The sequence below is a fragment of the Dreissena polymorpha genome, chromosome 3 (assembly GCF_020536995.1).
Source record: "Dreissena polymorpha isolate Duluth1 chromosome 3, UMN_Dpol_1.0, whole genome shotgun sequence".
NCBI classification, from domain to species: Eukaryota; Metazoa; Mollusca; class Bivalvia; order Myida; family Dreissenidae; genus Dreissena; species Dreissena polymorpha.
In genome coordinates this window covers 84,134,327-84,156,423 of record NC_068357.1, presented here as the reverse complement: position 1 = coordinate 84,156,423, position 22,097 = coordinate 84,134,327, and the positions used below count along the sequence as shown (strand labels likewise).

The following is a 22,097-nucleotide window of genomic DNA, read 5'->3' as shown; positions in this document are numbered from 1 at the left end:
TTCCAAGAGTTTGTATCACTCGAGTGGCTAGTGTGATGACGTATCACACGAGAGGCGGCGGAGTGTGATGCGAAATAGCACAAGCCACGAGAAATCGCAGAAATGACGTCGCACGATGTACTACCTAATATATTTCGTAATAAAAAATATTTCTATTTTCGGTGCGCGTAATGTGACGTCATTAAATGGGTCGAAGTAGTCCGGCTAGTATGGTAATACGGAATTGGAAACAGCGATCGAGTAGCGTAATACGGGATTTTTTATTTCAACGTTTGATACAACCTGTATTTTGTTATAAGCATTAAACAGGTATATAATACACACAATTATTTATTTAAAAGATGTGAAAATAAAATTATTTATTTAAAAACATAATGCAGCATCCGTAATATAATAGTTTTGTTTCTTCTTCTTCTTCTTCTTCTTCTTCTTCTTCTTCTTCTTCTTCTTCTTCTTCTTCTTCTTCTTCTTCTTCCTTATTCCGATACAGCACCCCTTCTATATAGACGAGTTTGCGCCGGCGCCTTTTGGTTAAGGGTCGAAAACTGTACAAAAGTTAATGCTTAAACTCTACTAGTGCATGGTGTATGTTCACCCCCTTGCAACAGGTGCATTGTCGATAGTTGGACCGGAAGTTTCAGAATTATCGTTATTTGATTTACAAAATAATTTTTATTGTATGAGCCTTAAAAAGGAACAACACATTCACTATTCGAAGTGATGAAATGTAAGTAAACTCCCGCATTACACTTTCCTTCCTCTTTTTTAGCGCACCTAATAGATAGTAATCATACAATAATGAACGTTTGTGTATTTACGTTCGGGTGGGGAATCGTTTACATTGGTAACCAATCAAATGTCGTAAAACTTTTGTAATGACAATTTGATATTATTAAACATATTTATGCGTAAAAAAACATGAAATATGGTTGAACGATAGGAAGTCGTAACAAAATAATGCAATAGGCATGCACAATAACAGAATGCAACATTGTCAGACATTGCCATTGAATTTGAAAAGCCCCAGTGAAAAGAGTAGCAGATTTATTCACTAATTCAGCCCCAGTCTGTGTACTTTTTTATGACGTAAACTTCAAAGCAACATTCGAACGCACGGGCCCGAAAACTGTTAACTTTTTTAACGCGAGAATTTCCACAGCCGATAAGACAACAACAACAATCACAGGCAGCAGTATCATAAATTTGCCCCCCCCCCCCCCCGGGACCCCCCCCCCTCCCAGGACCCTTCCCCCCCCACCCCCGAGCTTACCCCAGGGCTCCCAGATTGTTAAATGTACACCTATTGTGTATGGTTTGATTTTTTAACAACGAATATTGACAAAAATACACAGTTTGAAAAAATAACCCTCGTATAGGTATTATATATACACAAGGTATGAAACGTACTATATGTCTATTGCTGAACGATTGTGGAACTCTGGACATGACATTTTTCACAGAAAACACATATGTTCTCATGCAGTTGACAACAAAATGCAACTGGATTCGTTAAAAGACAGTAAAAGCAACGTGATTACACAACTAACCGATCTCCTGCTCGGCTAATAACTTGAATATTCAATTACATTTGATTTTATGTCAGTCACTCTGTGTTTCATCTACACATGTACACCATTTTAATTTTATAACGCGTCATCTGGTTGGTTGTTCTCATTGTGTTGGCCAATGATATGGCGTTTTAGAACCGAGCATTTGATCGACAAAATATGACAGCAAAACACAGACATGTAGCGAGAAAGGGGGGTAGGGTCCCGGGGGGGGGGGGGGGCTAATTTATTAATCTGCTGCTTGTGACAACAATCATGTTGAAAGAACAATAAATGTGATATAAATTGTCCGTTCTGACCCCGTTCCAAAGAAATAACCTTAACAATGTTTAAAATCTGCACATTTCCTTCGCCAGACGGCTATGTTTGTCAATGTTTTGATCGTAAAATGTTGTAAGAGTAGTTTCCCTTGGAGGTCTGTCTCGAATTAGTATTGTGCTCTCTGTACTTTGCATTACAATATGATTAAAGTATGATTTGTATGCGGAAAATTTATTTTACCCCCAAATGATGAAATGAGACCATAAGTTAAGATCGTTACCGGCCTATTGCGATAAAGGTTCTCGCTGCGTCAATTTGGGATTTTGTCACAAAACAACTGTTATTAGAAGGGGTGACAACTTTTTATAAATGCCCCCATTGTGAATAGAATTTTATTTAGCTATTTTCCGTTAGTAAATACACTTTATCTAGACCTTTGAATACAGTTATCACAGTTCATATTTCGTTTTTATGAAGACCAGTTTTGTTTAAACCATTCCTTTCAATAAAGTTTATTCATGAAATTCATCTAAAACAACATATATTTAATACAAATAAACACATATTCACAAAAACATATATCGGTTATTATAAACACATCCCAAGGCCTCGCTGTGACGTCATCAAAATCGGTGCACGATCTTATAGGGTAATTCTGTGTGACGCAGACTACCATGTACATGAATGTTTAAAGGTACGTAACTCCATTATGATTAGCTGTCAACCAACATATTTCACTCGTTCTTTGTTAAACAAAAGATAAATCATCAAGTATATATCAAGTTTAGTTACTAGTATTGTCTAATGATTTTTCATGAAAGATATTTCTTTGAAGTTTAAGGTGCACAATCTTATAGGTTAAGAGGCTATTCAGCCTCACCCTTAAACTATTTGATTCAGCTCCAGGCGTATTCCGCTTCAATTCATTTTATCATACATATTCTCTATACTTATTTGAACACCATTATCGGAAACAAACTGTAACCAATTTATGTAACTGTGACACTGACTGTTTAGGATTGTTTAAAGCTGTGAAAGATTGTCAGTTTGTAAGTAGAATATTGAATTTTGATTATAATTGATTTTAATGATAATTGATTTAAGGAATTTAATGTAAAGCAATTTTCAGCTTACAAGCTGTGAAACATTTTTGTTACATGTGACGTCCGTTACAATGGCGGTTCAAATCGATAAATAGAATAAAGGTCATGGTCAGGAAACAACTACTGCTTTATGCATTTGCGTTTTTTATGCCCCCAGATCAAATGATCGGGGGCATATTGTTTTCGGCCTGTCTGTCTGTCATTCTGTCCCAAAACTTTAACCTTGGTTAAAGTTTTGCAATAACTTGTGCAATATTAAAAATAGCAACTTGATTTGGGCATGCATGTGCATCTCATGAAGCTGCACATTTGAGTGGAGAAAGGTCATGTTCATCCTTCAAGGTCAAATGTCAAAAATACAATCCAAGGGAAGTAATAAGCTTTAAAAGGAAGATAATTTCTACACCTGCCAAATGATATATTGAAATTTTATTTCAAAGCTGCGCTTTAGGGGGCATTGTGTTTCTGACAAACACATCTCTTGTTGATTTTTTTGGGGGGGGAAAAACTTTATGATATGAATAAGTAAAAACTATGTTTAATTGATTTCTTATGAAAATAATATTTCATTTTTGTGAACTCCCAAATAAGTTATCTACATCTATATGTTCTTGCTTTAGTGTTAAATAAAAGTATATGCTTACATGTCCTTTTAAATCCATAAGTCTTCATTTTGTCAGTCTGGTCGTAACACCATTCTGCAGCTTGTCACAATTATTTACTGAGCATTTTCTCCTTTGTAAAGATGTGCACAATGTTTTAAACACGTGTTTATTGTTTATTATGTAAAGTTGAATTTAATTAAAAAATAAGGATTGTATTAAAATCTATTTCCTTATTAATAAGTTATCAAACCTTAGAATAAAGAATGTGATCCCTGATCTATTCACATTTAAAATGGGGTCAAGTAAGCCGATTTCAAAAATAAGCTAGGGGCCGGCTAAGCCAACAGAAATACAAATAATCTGATACATTTTGAAAATGCATCTGTTTTCATGAATGTAGATATTAAAACTTTGTTATGTTGAACCCATTGAAAATTATTTAATTTGTAAAGTCACTTAGACTATGCATTGAATTAATATAAAAAAATAAGTGCTTGTGTGAATTGAATACAAACTATTGTCACTTAAATAATAAATCAAAAATCAAACTGTGTAATCAAACTGTGTAATCAAACTGTGTTTGATTATTATTGTGCATCCCCTCTTTATTGACAATTCATCAGACATATTTACTTATGAATTCTACTTGCTACAGTACAGGCACCATCTACTTAAACAAACGCCACTCGCGGTGTTCATCTCACTGTGTTCGCTTACCAATATGAACCCTGCAATGGGTGTTCAGATCAAATGTCGCGGGGGCCGTTTGCCATAAGGCGAACACCGTGGACCCATAATATCTACCGCGGTGTTCATCATGTTTGCTAAAATTAAAATGATTGAACATAACATATTGTATTGATCCCTTTCATTTAAAAGTGATAATGAATAATGTATTTAACACACATGGCCATGACAATGTTTTCTGTCTATATAAACGCCGCGCATAAAAGAAAACCGTGTTCGCACCTAGCTTTTGGATACCGCACCAGGAGAAGTATTAATTGCCTGTTTGATTATGAAATTAACAGTTTGAAGCCATGGAGAACTCATAACTGATTGTAGTTATCATATTATCCCGAGCCTCTGGATTCCCCGATCCATACATGTCAACTGTCTCAATCGCATACATGCAACTTCTCCCATCTTTATCCATTACTTTATGATCCTAAATATGCCTGATTTCCATGTTTAAAAGCAAATTATGGGTGGGTAATATAGACGATAAGAGTTGTCAAGTTTGGATTGTCATAAACACAAACGTTTGCAATTTTTGAAAGTATCAAATTAATTTCGGCATACGATTCTATTTAAAGATTTGATGAAATAAGCGCCCAATCAGGACAGTTGTATTCCAACATGCATAAATCACCTGACACGGTTTGCACACGTCGTGTACAGCTATTTTCGGTTACAACTTCTTCGTGAAATAAATGAATTTCTTTGTCCTGATAAAAATGGCACGAACATTGCTGTTGTTGTATTTATTTGTAAATGAAAATTTCGTAGCGGGTACAACATTGAGATCATTAAATTTCCGTTAAATGTTTTGTTGTGAATTTCAACTTAAGTACCAGGGTACCTTGCGAGTTATTTGGCATTGACATTTCCTCTTAATAAAATATAATTTACACACGCTGTATCATTACCGTTACTCTGTTTCAGTTACTTCTTTATTGAAACAATTATTGTATTGTATACTGACTGCACACAAGTGTCGTAACATTATAATGCAGTACTTAAATTTGGACAGTACTTAAAGTCGGACACAACTAAATAAATGATTTAATACTCACTTGATTTCTTTGAAACTCTATATGTGTTGTTAAAAAGAGAAATTGCATTGATTAACACAATCAGACTTAATAGTATTGATCATGTAAACGCTTTATTTACGTTTCCGACTTAACGTACTGTCCGAATTTATGTACGCATACATGTGCACATACATGTAATATCTACATGTAGCAGTCTCCACCAAACATGGTCGGACCGACGGACATGTCCTGTAAAATTTTGTAAGGTCCGGCCTGTCGGTCTAATTTACAGGACCGATTGTCCGGTAAAAATAAATAGAACGAAATTGTTGATTATTTATGTTTTTACGGCTCTGAAAGTTTTCCGCGGTATAAAAATAGCTAACACGTCTTTCCGTTCCAACGCTCTACTCTACGGAATTTTGCGATGCACCTAATTGGTCCATTTTTTGCGTCGTTACCATATGACGAATGCTTGTCAGGACATTCTAAATCCATGACGGCCTAGTCGCTGATTAAGATAATTATAAATCTGATTATTAAATGATACAAATATCAATTTGTATGGACATAATCGAGATAGTTATAAATAATTGTGATCATCTTCATTCGCTATGTCATGATCTTGACTGTCAATGTCCCTGCGTGAAAAAGTCTGGTAATCAATTATCTAGGCGGCCGTCGGTTTAGGCCTTAATTGACCAGATTCCTCTCTGACATGCGCACTGAGACTTAGCAACAAGAATCAACAAACGCTACCGCCGAGTTTGAAAACTGTTTGAAAAATGTTTCTACGATATTAGGAGGGAGCGACTCCCGGTGGGAAACGACCTGCACCACCTGATTCTTCGGAAAAACAGAAAGAGAAGTGGAAAAAATATGAAGAAAAAATGAAAATGAAATGCTCCTTAAATCTTTTTGTACATAGTGCAATTATAATGATAAATGTGTTCAATAGTTTTCAGAACATGTTTTATCAAACTAAACAAGTACCATGTATGGTCGCTTTTCGTGTGATTTTATTAATATAGTTATGTAGTTGGTAGGTCCAGTAAAAAAAGAGGAGGTCCTGTATTTTTTCCCAGTTTACAGGACCTACTGTCCTGTAAAAATTTGACTAGTTTGGCGGAGACTGATGTAGTATATGATATTCTTTTGTACATTTACATTTAAAACGCGTAAATGACCCTTGTAGACAGGTGTTTACGGTGGCTACACAGCATTGCGGTGATCACTGTAGTTCCCGTTAAAGATAGCATGCAATCACGGCGATTTCGGGTGTTCGCCGAACACCGCAGTCAGTAGCATGTCCGTCCCCCGCAAAATGTCACCCATCAGGAAAAGTGAACACCGCGGACAGGCATTTTTGTTTAAGTACACAGTGCCTGTACTGTACTTATGAATTGGACTGTAAAATGACAGATTGAGGGTCCTCCGCTTTGTCATATTACAAGAAGTCTTCACCATAATTTGTATAATCCTGAAGCCAGACGCATAGAATGTTTATAGTAAATAATAAATGTTTTACTAGTCAGACTATATAATAACTATATTTGGGCCGTGCTCTGTGAAAAGGGGGTTTCAATGCATGTGCATAAAATAATGTCTCAGATTAGCGTGTGCAGTCTGCACAGGCTAAGCAGGGACGACACTTATTTCAGATGTTATGGTATTTTAAGTTTACAGAAAGTCTCTTCTTAGTAAAAATTCCAGTTAAGGCGGAAAGTGTCATCCCTGATTGGCCTGTGTTGACTGCACTGGCTAATCTGTGATGTAACTTTACTCACATGCATTGTACCCCCTTTTCACAAGCCCATATTTATCTGAACAAGAATTACGTTTTACTAGGCCTGGGCTCAAACTTTGTGATATTTGTCTCAGTTGTGTGCTGAGAGAAAAATGCCTTTTATTTATATGAAAATGTATTACTAGTAAATCATTTTAATGTAACGCTATTTAGTTGTGGTATTTATTTCAGACAACAGATCAGAGAGTTAATAATGATTATGGAGCTGTTTATTTATTAGTTCATTCAGCAAATTTCACATTTATTTCATTAGGAAATAATAGAAGTGATCTTTTGGTGAGTTACCAACTATATGTGGGCTTTGGAAATCAAAACTATCATGATTTATCTTCACATTTTAGAGGGAGAAAACCATAAAATGCCCATAGAATTAACTGATGGTGAATGCCTTTTCATGGTTTTAATGAAAAAGATCAATATTTATGTTTGCATGTTCTGAAATTTTGCATCATATTATTGCTTGTACAAGTTTATAATTGCGTACTGCATATTTAATCAAGCATGTAAAATGTCATAAGCTTAAAACTGGTATGCAAAAGATGTGGACAATTTCCAACTTGGCATAATTTGTATGAAAACCATATGTGATTTAAAATTTCATTCAGAAATTCTAAGAAAATTTATGTAATAAAAGTGAAAAAAGCATTAGAAAGAAATCTTTATTTGAGCCATTATCCCAGAAGGGGCCTCTTATATTTGTACTGTCTCAAGCGTCCATACGTTTTGAGTGCTGATTATGAATGATTAAAGTTATTGATGCAGCAGCAGTACTGTTCAACCGTAAAAAAAACCAAAACAACAAGAGCTGTGTTTTTCAAACACAAATTCCCCAACTGCACTTTTTTGAAGCCCAGCAACACCTATTTTCGAGAAAATGTTTAACTTCAAGACCCTTAACTTTGTAGAACGTCATTGGACTGGAAGAAAATTCAATCTTGATCCCTTTACCCTTTGCATGCTGGGAAATTTGTCGTCTGCTAAAATGTCTTCTGCTAAATTTCTAAAATTAGCATTTTCTTCGATTTGTTTCAAAGAACACTATCAGAATAGCAAACAGTTTGGATCCTGATGAGACGCCACGTTTTGTGGCGTCTCATCTGGATCCAAACTGTTTGCAAAGGCCTTCAAAATCCGGTTCCCGCACCGAAAGGGTTAATCCTTCAAAAGTTGCCAGATCTCAGGGTCCAATTTGTGCATTTTTGTACAACTTGCTACATATGACCACTACATGTACTTCATGTGTTACCCTATTAAAATAATGCATATTTTCAAAATGTTGCTTCAGAAGATTCCTTGAAGTTAAAATTTTGCCTTTTAATTTGTCTCATTGATATATTGAATATAATAGTTTTCTTTGTTGAAAGCTTAATATGTTTAAACTTAAAAAAAAGTCATTAAAAAGGGTGGTGACTTTTATAAGGGTTTATAAGATAATTAAGTCTGTTGTGTCAGATTAACGCAATGTAATCAAAGCTGTGTTAAAGTCAATAAGTCTTTTTAATTAAAGTAGCTTACTCAAGTTTCTAATCTTTAAGTCTCATTGACAGTTTATCACAAAGGTTTAATAAAACAGAAAACATATCTGGTCATTGTATTGTAAATCTACTTCTTCATTACCACGCAAATTTAATCCCAAACTCTAGCAAACTTTATGCAAGAGGGATTAAAATAGTAGTAATAGTTCCGATATTTGATCAATGTCTGTAAATTGTTGTTGTTCCATACAAAGAATAGACCTTGTAAAGAGAAATTGAAACCTATAACACTTATAGGACTGTATGGTTAAAGAAAGAATTTATAGTTGTATTGGAGTTGATAGAGCTGTGATCAAGGTTGAATTTTTTTTAGACTTTTAGTATATTAAGTTTTTGTTAAGAGCCAAAATTAATACAAAATCTCAATGTTTTATCATTTTTGGTATTGAATTGTTAGAAGATAAAAATTGAATGTTCAATGCAAAGTTTTTTTAGGTTTGTTTATTTAAAAGTAATTTTAGTGCCAAACGCCTGATAGGGAATTCTGTTGTTGTTTTGTATGAGGTTTTGAATTGTTAGGAAACAGAAAAGAAATGTTTTTTTGCAGGTACCTTAGAGAATTATCATTGAAGTTTTGTTATAAGTACCAACCTCTGCAAAAGATTTTTCATGAATTTTCGGAAAATTAAAATCTTAGGAAAATGAAAGTTGCTTAATGTAATTTTTTATTTGAGTCCAACTGTTTATTATGAAATGTTTATTAAAAAAAACACACTATATTATCTATTGATAAAATAAATATATGGATGCTAAGTGAAAATCGTTATTTATTTCAGGATTGTGCGATACGGGAATGATTGCGGACTAGAACTATAAGAACTGTGTAACAAAACCATTCTTGAGTGATTTGATCACTGATGGGGAAGGCTGAATCAATGCTCACAGACTGGATAAATGACATTCTGACGATAATGAATCAATATTTAGTGAAAGGACTTTTGACATAGAAAATAACATGAAAAGATTTAAACAAACAACAAGGAGCTGATAAAAGTGAACGTGCATTGATTATCTGAAGAGGATTTAGTGATCAGGAGTCCCCTGGCGAAGACTTGAGCATATTTTGAAAGTAATTGCTCAAATTGATAAGATTGGAATTATTTATGTAAAATCTGGGGAAATAAATTCATGATGGAGTAAAAGAAATGAATGTTTTATCAGTGACATTTTTGTTGGAATGTTGGTCTGACTTTTTGAGGCTTTGAATTTTTTTTTATAAATGTACAATATTTAGGAGTCACTGTGTTTAAAATAGCAGTGTTCATATTTGAAATATTTTTATAAGCAAAATAACTGGATTAAGCGTTTATAAGGCAACAATGTTTTCCGAGGAGTTGTTACGAAGTTTGCAACCTGCATCAGTTTTACCTGTGACGAGAAATATGCCATACACATCTGCAAGTGTACCGAGTCGGAACCAACCTCGAAACATGACTGGAATATATCTTGGACTGGTAGGTATTGACTAAAATTACTTTTAAGTTTTGTAAAATATTATTTTATGTGATGAGCACTCTGGTAAAATCAGGGTTAATGTATGTGCTTGCATTGTTTAATCCCACGAAATTACTTTACCCTTCTATGGAATTTTTGTTTAAAGAAGTCTCTTATGAACTTAATTATCCAGTCTAGGCTAAAAGTGTCATCACAGATTTGGCCTGTGCAGACTGCACAGGCTTATCTGGGATGACACTTAATGCATATGCATTATGCCCAGTTTTCCTAGAGCCGGACATGATATACGAATTTGGTGTAAGCAAGAGTGCATCAGAATCTTTTGGCTCAGTGAGATTCATTGTTTTCTGGGTTGGACTTTGTATTTGTGTTTGTCTTTGGAGGAGATTGTGAGAATGGCGCCAGATCAGGGGCTGGGATCCATAACCTGTACACTTCTATCCAATACACAACATATACTGATCTATGCTACATTCAGAAAACTATTTTCACAAAACTTCCTATTATTCAAGGAAAACATTAAATTCCTAAACTCTTGAATATATGAAGTATTTTGAAAAACAAGGTCTGAGTTATCATGTTAAAATTTAGAAAAGCTTTGACATTTAAATGGATTTTGCCTTATGAAAAAAGGATGTAATGCCTGTGCATGAAGTGTCATCCCAGATAAGCTTGTTCATTCCGCACAGACTATATAATCAGGGACGACACTTTCCCCTTAAACTTGGTTTTTGTTAAGAAGAAGCTTCCTTTGACTGGAAAAATAAAATAAAAGTCGATAAGTGTCTTCCCTGATACACCTGTTTGAACTGTACAGGCTTCCCTGAATATCAGGGTTCGACATAAACTTTTTTTACAGCCAGACCATCGGACCAGCTCCTCTTAAAATGTACTAGCCTGAATCTGATGTCTTCTAGACCATAAATGACATGGCAAATAAACACATTTGTGTCGTGTAACTGTTTAATCAGGTTTTATCAGTAAATAGAGTGAACACAAGAAAGTTATTTTGATGCACAGAGTAAAAAATAAAATGAAACTATTTAACAACATGCATTGTTTGTTATAATTTCACTTTTTATCACCAGTTAAACAAATGAAGTCTGTACAGCAGGTGACATTTATTCAACGTCATCAAATTCTGGCATCCATGACTGCTGTGCTCCATGCTACCACAGCTCCAAGGCTATTTTTCCATCATAATCTGTGTCAGTTTTACTGTCGGATTCTTCTTTATTAACTTATTTGTCGGACGAAAATCCAATCTTGAACAAAGCCATTCTTTAAATTACATTCCCTTATCTGCTACGCCAAAATGTTTACATTGTTGATACCGATTTTCGATAGAAGTCGTACAAACATGATGTAAGGTTCTAAGACACTGCAGAAAATCATTAATATTCATGACAACTTGACCAATGGAAACAAGCAATTTCTGCAGGAAGCTATCCTTCGCGTATAAAAATAGTGATGAATCATGTGAATGCTCCGCGTTTATTTATATACACTAGTTTTGTTCTGATGTATATAACGGATGCGAGAGTTATTTTACACATTAAGAAAAAAAGGTTTTCGGTTAGTTATAGTTATATGAATCAGTATTAGATTTTTTATGTACGAACAGTCGGACAAGCTAGCCCACAGTTTTGCTAGCCCGACCACCGATCTTACTAGACAATGTCTGTCGGATGTGCCTTAGTGTCGAACCCTGAGTATATGGCTCAAATGAGTCACGTTCTGAGAAAACTGGGCATAATGCTTGTGCGTAAAGTGTCTTCCCAGATTAGCCTGTGCAGTCTGCACGGCTAATCAGGGACAACACTTTCCGCTTTTATGACATTTTTCTTCTAAGTGAAGTCTCTTTTTAGCAAAAATCGAGTTAAAGCGGAAAGTGTTGTTCCTGATTAGCTTGTGTAGACTGCACAGGCTAATCTGGGACGACACTTTACGCACATGCATAAAGCCCAGTTTTCTCATAATGCAACTCATCTATTTTTTGTTTCAGGAGGGCAATATTAATCCTCCACCCAATAAAGGCATGGGCTCTGTGAAGGTTCGCAAAGGAACGTCTTCAAAAACACGCACAACGTCAGAAGATCGTAGATATGTAAGCATAACATGACGTAGTTTGATAATTCTATCCTGTATTTTTGGAGGGATGATGGCATAGAACAAATATTTTAGCCGTGTTCTGGGAAAACTGGGATATTCGTGTGGGTAAAGTGTCATCAAAGGCTAAGCAGTGGAGACACTTTCTGCTTTTATGGTATTTTTTGTCTGAAGGAAGTCTCTTCTAAACAAAAATCTAGTATATGCAGAAAGTGTGATTCTTATAAGCCTGTGCATACTGCACAGGCTAATCTGGAAACAGTTTACAAACATGTATTAAGACCCATTTTCCCAGAGGGAGGCTCATTATGTAACAAAACCAGAGGAGACTGTAGGTTTAATCTCTGTCTGTCTGTTTGCCTGCTTGTCTGGCTCATTATGTAACAAAACCAGAGGGGACTGTAGCTTTGATATCTGTTTGTCAGTTTGTCTGATTGTGCGGCTCATTATGCAACAAAATCAGAGGAGACTGTAGGTTTGATCTCTGTCTGTCAGTTTGTCTGCTTGTCTGGCTCATTATGTAACAAAACCAGAGGGGACTGTAGGTTTGATCACTGTCTGTCAGTTTGCCTGCTTGTCTGGCTCATGTAACAAAACCAGAGGAGACTGTAGGTTTGATCTCTGTCTGTCAGTTTGTCTGCTTGTCTGGCTCATTATGAAACAAAACCAGAGGAGACTGTAGGTTTGATCTTTGTCTGTCAGTTTGTCTGCTTGTCTGGCTCATTATGTAACAAAACCAGAGGAGACTGTAGGTTTGATCTTTGTCTGTCAGTTTGTCTGCTAGTCTGGCTCATTATGTAACAAAACTAGAGGAGACTGTAGGTTTGATCTCTGTCTGTCAGTTTGTCTAGCTCATTATGTAACAAAACTAGCGGGGACTGCAGGTGTGATCTCTGTATGTCAGTTTGTCTGCTTATCTGGCTCATTATGTAACAAAACCAGAGGATACTGTAGGTTTGATCTCTGTCTGTCAGTTTGTCTGCTTGTCTGGCTCATTATGTAACAAAACTAGAGGAGACTGTAGGTTTGATCGCTGTCTGTCAGTTTGTCTGTTTGTCAGGCTCAGTATGTAACAAAACCAGAGGAGACTGTAGGTTTGATCTCTGTCTGTCAGTATACCTGATTGTCTGGCTCATTATGTAACAAAACCAGAGGGGACTGTAGGTTTGATCCATGTCTGTCAGTTTGTCTGCTTGTCTGGCTCATTATGTAACAAAACTAGAGGAGACTGTAGGTTTGATCTCTGTCTGTCAGTTTGTCTGGCTCAGTATGTAACAAAACCAGAGGAGACTGTAGGTTTGATCTCTGTCTGTCAGTTTGTCTGCTTGTCTGGCTCATTATGTAACAAAACCAGAGGGGACTGTAGGTTTGATCTCTGTCTCTCAGTTTGTCTGATTGTCTGGCTCATTATGTAACAAAACCAGAGGAGACTGTAGGTTTGATCTCTGTCTGCCAGTTTGTCTACTTGTCTGGCTCATTATGTAACAAAACCAGAGGAGACTGCAGGTTTGATCTCTGTCTGTCAGTTTGTCTGCTTGTCTGGCTCATGTAACAAAACCAGAGGAGACTGTAGGTTTGATCTCTGTCTGTCAGTTTGTCTGCTTGTCTGGCTCATTATGTAACAAAACCAGAGGAGACTGTAGGTTTGATCTTTGTCTTACAGTTTGTCTGCTTGTCTGGCTCATTATGTAACAAAACCAGAGGAGACTGTAGGTTTGATCTTTGTCTGTCAGTTTGTCTGCTAGTCTGGCTCATTATGTAACAAAACTAGAGAAGACTGCAGGTTTGATCTCCGTCTGTCAGTTTGTCTGGCTCATTATGTAACAAAACCAGAGGGGACTGCAGGTTTGATCTCTCAGTGCCCCAGATAATTATTTCGGTAATAGGGTTTTCACCCACTGATTTTGAAAAATAGGGTGATTTCATTCTTGGAATAGGGTGAAATGAGTTATAAGATGCATACAGTAAAACCATTGCTGCTTTACTTCTGTTGAAGCTGCACACAATTGTATTGATTCAATAAAACTGTAAACTAATATAATTAACTTTAATAAACTGATGTTTCATAACATCTTTAATCCTTAAAACTGTCAATAATATAAACTTTAAACTTAAAAAAAATCGATAACACGAATGATTCGGCACTTATTGACTCTTGCTTTCTTGGTTCGATAAAGTTAGCGATCGACACATATTTTGGCGCAACAATTGCGGACGTCTTTCTCTTAGACATTTTTATTACGCATCGTATTAGAAACTGAAAGTACAGACACTTTACAAATATTTGCACAATGAACGACGGATTAAGTCAGATTGAAAACGCATGTATGTCGTCGTAAATAATTTTGTCAGCCGCTTTATTTAACTATGAAATCTAGTCCGCAGAGCGTTTGAATAGCTTTGACTGTTTTATTGCCCCGTCATCCAGGCGCTTGCTGAATAAAAGCGTCGCCGCGTAACGAAAATTATCACAAAAAATACCGAAAATGAGCAAAGTTTTTTCGATCAAAGCTATTGTATCGTACGCATCAAATAAGACGAATGTGCGTAAAAGGCAAATCGGGTGCGTTTTCAATACGCATGATATTGTATTTCTTAGCGTTTTTAAACATTTTAATAGGGTGAAAGACGCAGATACGCAGCTTATCTGGGGCACTGTCTCTGTCTGTCAGTTTGCCTGCTTGTCTGGCTCATTATGTAACAAAACCAGAGGAGACTGTAGGTTTGATCTCTGTCTGTCAGTTTGTCTGCTTGTCTGGCTCATTATGTAACAAAACCAGAGGAGACTGTAGGTTTGATCTTTGTCTTACAGTTTGTCTGCTTGTCTGGCTCATTATGTAACAAAACCAGAGGAGACTGTAGGTTTGATCTTTGTCTGTCAGTTTGTCTGCTAGTCTGGCTCATTATGTAACAAAACTAGAGAAGACTGCAGGTTTGATCTCCGTCTGTCAGTTTGTCTGGCTCATTATGTAACAAAACCAGAGGGGACTGCAGGTTTGATCTCTGTCTGTCAGTTTGTCGGCTTGTCTGGCTTTTTATGTAACAAACCCAGAGGGGACTGTAGGTTTGATCTCTGTCTGTCAGTATACCTGATTGTCTGGCTCATTATGTAACAAAACCAGAGGGGACTGTAGGTTTGATCCATGTCTGTCAGTTTGTCTGCTTGTCTGGCTCATTATGTAACAAAACTAGAGGAGACTGTAGGTTTGATCTCTGTCTGTCAGTTTGTCTGGCTCAGTATGTAACAAAACCAGAGGAGACTGTAGGTTTGATCTCTGTCTGTCAGTTTGTCTGCTTGTCTGGCTCATTATGTAACAAAACCAGAGGATACTGTAGGTTTGATCTCTGTCTGTCAGTTTGTCTGATTGTCTGGCTCATTATGTAACAAACCTAGAGGAGACTGTAGGTTTGATCTCTGTCTGTCAGTTTGTCTGTTTGTCTGGCTCAGTATGTAACAAAACCTGAGGAGACTGTAGGTTTGATCTCTGTCTGTCAGTATACCTGATTGTCTGGCTCATTATGTAACAAAACCAGAGGGGACTGTAGGTTTGATCTTTGTCAGTTTGTCTGCTTGTCTGGCTCATTATGTAACAAAACTAGAGGAGACTGTAGGTTTGATCTCTGTCTGTCTGTTTGTCTGGCTCAGTATGTAACAAAACCAGAGGAGACTGTAGGTTTGATCTCTGTCTGTCAGTTTGTCTGCTTGTCTGGCTCATTATGTAACAAAACCAGAGGGGACTGTAGGTTTGATCTCTGTCTGTCAGTTTGTCTGATTGTCTGGCTCATTATGTAACAAAACCAGAGGAGACTGTAGGTTTGATCTCTGTCTGCCAGTTTATCTACTTGTCTGGCTCATTATGTAACAAAACCAGAGGAGACTGCAGGTTTGATCTCTGTCTGTCAGTTTGTCTGCTTGTCTGGCTCATTATGTAACAAAACCAGAGGAGACTGTAGGTTTGATCTCTGTCTGTCAGTTTGTCTGCTTGTCTGGCTCATTATGTAACAAAACCAGAGGAGACTGTAGGTTTGATCTCTGTCTGTCAGTTTGTCTGCTTGTCTGGCTCATTATGTAACAAAACCAGAGGTGACTGCAGGTTTGATCTCTTTCTGTCAGTTTGTCTGCTTGTCTGGCTCATTATGTAACAAAACTAGAGGAGACTGTAGGTTTGATCTCTGTCTGTCAGTTTGTCTGTTTGTCTGGCTCAGTATGTAACAAAACCAGAGGAGACTGTAGGTTTGATCTCTGTCTGTCAGTATACCTGATTGTCTGGCTCATTATGTAACAAAACCAGAGGGGACTGTAGGTTTGATCTCTGTCTGTCAGTTTGTCTGCTTGTCTGGCTCATTATGTAACAAAACTAGAGGAGACTGTAGGTTTGATCTCTGTCTGTCAGTTTGTCTGGCTCAGTATGTAACAAAACCAGAGGAGACTGTAGGTTTGATCTCTGTCTGTCAGTTTGTCTGCTTGTTTGGCTCATTATGTAACAAAACCAGAGGGGACTGTTGGTTTGATCTCTGTCTGTCAGTTTGTCTGATTGTCTGGCTCATTATGTAACAAAACCAGAGGAGACTGTAGGTTTGATCTCTGTCTGCCAGTTTGTCTACTTGTCTGGCTCATTATGTAACAAAACCAGAGGAGACTGCAGGTTTGATCTCTGTCTGTCAGTTTGTCTGCTTGTCTGGCTCATGTAACAAAACCAGAGGAGACTGTAGGTTTGATCTCTGTCTGTCAGTTTGTCTGCTTGTCTGGCTCATTATGTAACAAAACCAGAGGAGACTGTAGGGTTGATATTTGTCTTACAGTTTGTCTGCTTGTCTGGCTCATTATGTAACAAAACCAGAGGAGACTGTAGGTTTGATCTTTGTCTGTCAGTTTGTCTGCTAGTCTGGCTCATTATGTAACAAAACTAGAGAAGACTGCAGGTTTGATCTCCGTCTGTCAGTTTGTCTGGCTCATTATGTAACAAAACCAGAGGGGACTGCAGGTTTGATCTCTGTCTGTCAGTTTGTCCGCTTGTCTGGCTTTTTATGTAACAAACCCAGAGGGGATTGTAGGTTTGATCTCTGTCTGTCAGTTTGCCTGCTTGTCTGGCTCATTATGTAACAAAACCAGAGGGGAATGCAGGTTTGATCTCTGTCTGTCAGTTTGCCTGCTTGTCTGGCTCATTATGTAACAAAACCAGAGAGGACTGTATGTTTGATCTCCATCTGTCAGTTTGTCTGCTTGTCTGGCTCATTATGTAACAAAACCAGAGGTGACTGCAGGTTTGATCTCTGTCTGTCAGTTTGTCTGCTTGTCTGGCTCATTATGTAACAAAACCAGAGGAGACTGTAGGTTTGATCTCTGTCTGTCAGTTTGCCTGCTTGTCTGGCTCATTATGTAACAAACCCAGAGGATACTGTAGGTTTGATCTCTGTCTGTCAGTTTGCCTGCTTGTCTGGCTCATTATGTAACAAAACCAGAGGAGACTGTAGGTTTGATCTCTGTCTGTCAGTTTGTCTGCTTGTCTGGCTCATTATGTAACAAAACCAGAGGGGACTGATGGTTTGATCTCTGTCTGTCAGTTTGCCTGCTTGTCTGGCTCATTATGTAACAAAACCAGAGGGGACTGCATGTTTGATCTCTGTCTGTCAGTTTGCCTGCTTGTCTGGCTCATTATGTAACAAAAACAGAGGAGACTGTAGGTTTGATCTCTGTCTGTCAGTTTGTCTGCTTGTCTGGCTCATTATGTAACAAAACCAGAGGAGACTGTAGGTTTGATCTCTGTCTGTCAGTTTGTCTGCTTGTCTGGCTCATTATGTAACAAAACCAGAGGAGACTGCAGGTTTGATCTCTGTCTGTCAGTTTGCCTGCTTGTCTGGCTCATTATGTAACAAAACCAGAGGGGACTGCAGGTTTGATCTCTGTCTGTCAGTTTGCCTGCTTGTCTGGCTCATTATGTAACAAAACCAGAGGAGACTGTAGGTTTGATCTCTGTCTGTCAGTTTTCCTGCTTGTCTGTTCAGCATTCTGCCCATCTGCATAACTGGATCATGTGATTTCTCAAAAGACACTTAAGATAATAGGAAAACTGGTATACTTATGAAGGGAAATTTGAGGATAACACTTGACCTTTTGTTTTTAACCATAAGTCAAATGTCAGGTCACAGCTAGCCAAATCATGCTTTTGTCCCAAAAGTTGTTGCTAAAGGTAATATTGTGTACTCCCTTAATGCAAACTGAGTCTCTGGTTATGTGCCTTATCAGTTATTTCCTTCACATCCTGTAATGTCACTGTGATTTGGACACAAAATACTGATATTTATGAATACTACAACCTGTTAAAAGGATTAATAGTTTAGCCATTGGCATTGTGAAAATAATGTGTGTAAAAGAACTGGAATGATAACAATTCAAAATAATACAATACAAAAAGATAACATACATGCTTAGAAAATGCATATTTAACCCTTAAAGCGCTGGAGCTGAATTTTAAAGGCCTTTGCAAACAGTTTGGATCCAGATGAGACGCCACAGAACGTGGCGTCTCATCAGGATCCAAACTGTTTGCTATTTTGATAGTATTCTTTGAAAAAAATCGAAGAAAATGCTAATTTTAGAAATTCTGCAGACGACATTTAAGCAGACGACAAATTTCCCAGCATGCAAAGGGTTAAGTCTAGGTATTTTCAGCTTTAACACAAAACTTTGGCAATTAGTTGTTTTTACTTTGTTTATATTTGGCGATTATTATGAAGAATTAAATTTTGTTTTGAAAACATTTTTAAGGTGTTTTTGTATTAAAAGAGAACATGTGCAGTGCGAATATTATAGTAAACTTATCATATACCTATTTATAAATCATCTAATCAACTGTCATCATTGTACCACGCTACTGTCAAATATTCTACTTTATAAGGCGTGTTCAAGTCTAATATATTTTGTATTGGATGGTCCGTGTTTTAAGAATTCATTTCTTTGCCAACTTGGAATTAATCCTTCACAGAAATTTTGACAGAACTTACCTCAACTTGAAACCAGATTATTGCAGATCCGTGAAAACATAAGTGAAAACATGGTGAAAACATAAGTCTTTCATATAAATATGCAAAAATGGGTCTTATGCCATATGCGGCCAGGGTAGCTTCAGACAAGTGTAGGCAATTGCGTTATAAGTCTGGAGCTACCCTGCCCACTAATGAGACTATGAGACCTTGCATGACTTCAAAGTGGACATGGTATATTCTGACCAGACTACCCAGAAGCTCACAACTAGTTATCATTTATTTATTGTTTTCTACCCAGTTCATATATTGTCTTTGATATTTCAGAAAATTGTAGAGGCCTTGAGAATAAAGGAAGATTGCCGCGGGTTTCGAGGAAATCCTTTGAAGGTAGATAACCTTTGCCCGCTCAGAAACAAAGTGAAAATGGCTATATGCAACCAGCATGAAAGCAGAACAGTCTCCAAGTTACTTGCAGTCTGTTCAGGTTTTATGCTGTTTGCTGCTCTTCAGTTTAGTCAGAAGAAAGCAATCCCATGGCATTTTAAATAATCAATTAAAAAATTCAGAAAATGCAGAACATATAATTGGTACATGTAAGCAATTGTTTTCAAATTAAAGAAATATTGAGTATCCATTTACATTTTTGACTGTATATATGACTTGGATTTTTTTACCTAGGGACCAGACAATTTCTTGGTAAGAGCTTTTCAAGGATTGTTGTATATTTTGCTAGTGAGGTATAATAATATTATTAAAAGAAATTCTATCTAGTGGTGATTGAAGTTTCTTACTTGATTCTTTTTTATTAGCTCGGCTGTTTTTGAAGAAATCCCGAGGTATTGTCATAACCAGCTTGTCTTCTGGCGTCGTGCTAAAACCTTTACATTTTGTTAACCTTTTGAACATTGGCTCTAAAATCAAAGTGCTTCCACCTACAACTTTGAAACTTCATATGTAGATGCAACTACACGCCACACCCATTTTGGGGTCACTAGGTCAAAGGTCAAGGTCACTGTGACCTCTAAAAAATAAATAAATTCTGATAAGCTTTCATTTATTCAAAACTGCATCCGCAGCCGAGCGTTTTCACCCGTTATGCGGTGCTCTTGTTTATTTTTCTATGTTCACACTGAAAATAATCACATTAATATGAGTTTGTCTAATTAATTACTGATTCCCTTAGCATTGAATTTAATTAAAATCTATGTTAAATGTCTAGATAACTTTATTAATTAAAGTTAATGATACAACTGAACCTTTCGGTAATGTTATTATTGCAAACAATGGAGTTTGTTTGGAAATTCACTATGGTTATCTCAAATTTTATGCCCCGGATCGAATGATCGGAGATATATTTTATCCCATTTTCACCGCGACATTGACGGTATAACACGTTGTGGAATATACTTGTTGCGTGCACGGACTACTTTTTAAATGACGTCATGCGATATGCGCTAAAATTAGGTCGATATTGTTTGGTTCATTGATCGAATTTTAAGGTCACCCATTAGAAGAAAATGTGCATATTTTGCAGAAAAAAATATATGACACATTCACCAAAAGAAATGTTGAAATAAAATATAAAATTACACGATTTTTGTTTTGTTATTTTTTTTATTTATATTTACTTTACCACTGAATGATTTTTCATAAGAAACAAAGTCGACAAAACTTAAGCTTCAAAATTATACGACCTTCAACCTTTAAATCTAGTCATATGACATAATTTTTCGCCATCCGTATAATGAATCAGCTGATTGATGGCGTCATAAAATGACATACTTATTGCGTCATTTTCCCCATTTTTTTTTACGATTTATTATAAACGCGACTTATTTCACATGTTTTCTACATGTACTGTATGTCTACATATCTGAATTGTCAATTGATCACATTTGACTTATTTCGTGTAATGTGCATTGTTTATAACCAAAGCATATAGATCTACTTTTGACATTTAACTTAAATATTAAGAATGTACAACAAGCCATACACATATCGCACAGTTCATGAATAATCTGCTATGTCTGATTTCCTATTTAATTCACGTTAGGCATAGAGCTGTGTAAAGTATAAGATGGTAAAAATAGCACCACACTGGAATTGGGAACATCCCATTTTGTACACGGGTATTTTCTACTCATTTATCTGTTGTGTACTGGAATGTTTTCCATTCTGTGTGTATTTATATATTAAATTATTTTTTCGTACAATAAGGGCATTTACCATAGATAAATAAAACATTGTGCAAGTTTAAACATAATTATGTTTGTATGCAGAAATCTGCAAATGCAACCGAGTTTACCAACGGCTATTATTAGATAAACTGCTCCGGTTCATTTGAACAGCAGTAATGTAGAGTACATGACGTAGCGTGTGACGAAGAAGAAAGTTTATCGCGTTCATAAACTCATTTGATACTTGTGTCGTTCCCTGTTCTCGGGGAAATGATTTTAACATGAGCGCCATTGATGCATCGCATCACACACGGCATACCCATAACATTATATAAAAAACACGTTCTGCGCGTCCTTAAATTCGTCGTCCGAAGTCGGAAAACGTATTGCCCTGTATATTTTGTCAAATAAAGTGTCAGTCGCTGCAATGGTCTGTTTACTTGTCAAAATTGTCAAGGTCGTAGATAGCTAAGGAAACTTCAGCGTACAGTTTATTTAGTATTGACAGAGCTGTACAAAGTCGCGCCAGTCAACAATCACAAAAAGCGACATTTAAAGTTATGGTAGCCAGAACTAGGTCGTCGATGGTGTACATGTATGTTGACATCGACAGCATTTTGTCAGGAGCAATCGCGGCCATATTTGATTTTGATAGTTTTCTTTAGAAAATAAAATGAATTATAGTGAAGTAAAATCATCTTTTCGCGGTCGTAATGTATTAAAATTCGCATAC

At 36.6% G+C, this 22,097-nt stretch overlaps 1 protein-coding gene across 5 annotated transcripts in view; it reads left to right on the top strand.

The window, feature by feature from the left end:
• The first annotated feature begins 613 nt into the window (after positions 1 to 613).
• Positions 614 to 22,097, top strand: part of LOC127875049 (uncharacterized) — an 82,304-nt gene continuing 60,820 nt past the window's right edge. For 4 of the 5 annotated variants that reach the window (XM_052419858.1, XM_052419860.1, XM_052419857.1 and 1 more), the window contains exons 1-5: positions 614 to 727; positions 9,413 to 10,090; positions 12,097 to 12,198; positions 19,512 to 19,574; positions 19,866 to 19,883. In XM_052419858.1, the coding sequence (XP_052275818.1) occupies positions 9,956 to 10,090; positions 12,097 to 12,198; positions 19,512 to 19,574; positions 19,866 to 19,883 (318 nt within the window). In that variant the 5' untranslated portion in view covers positions 614 to 727; positions 9,413 to 9,955. The remainder of the gene's footprint in view (positions 728 to 9,412; positions 10,091 to 12,096; positions 12,199 to 19,511; positions 19,575 to 19,865; positions 19,884 to 22,097) is intronic. The other variant, XM_052419859.1, reaches the window with a different exon arrangement.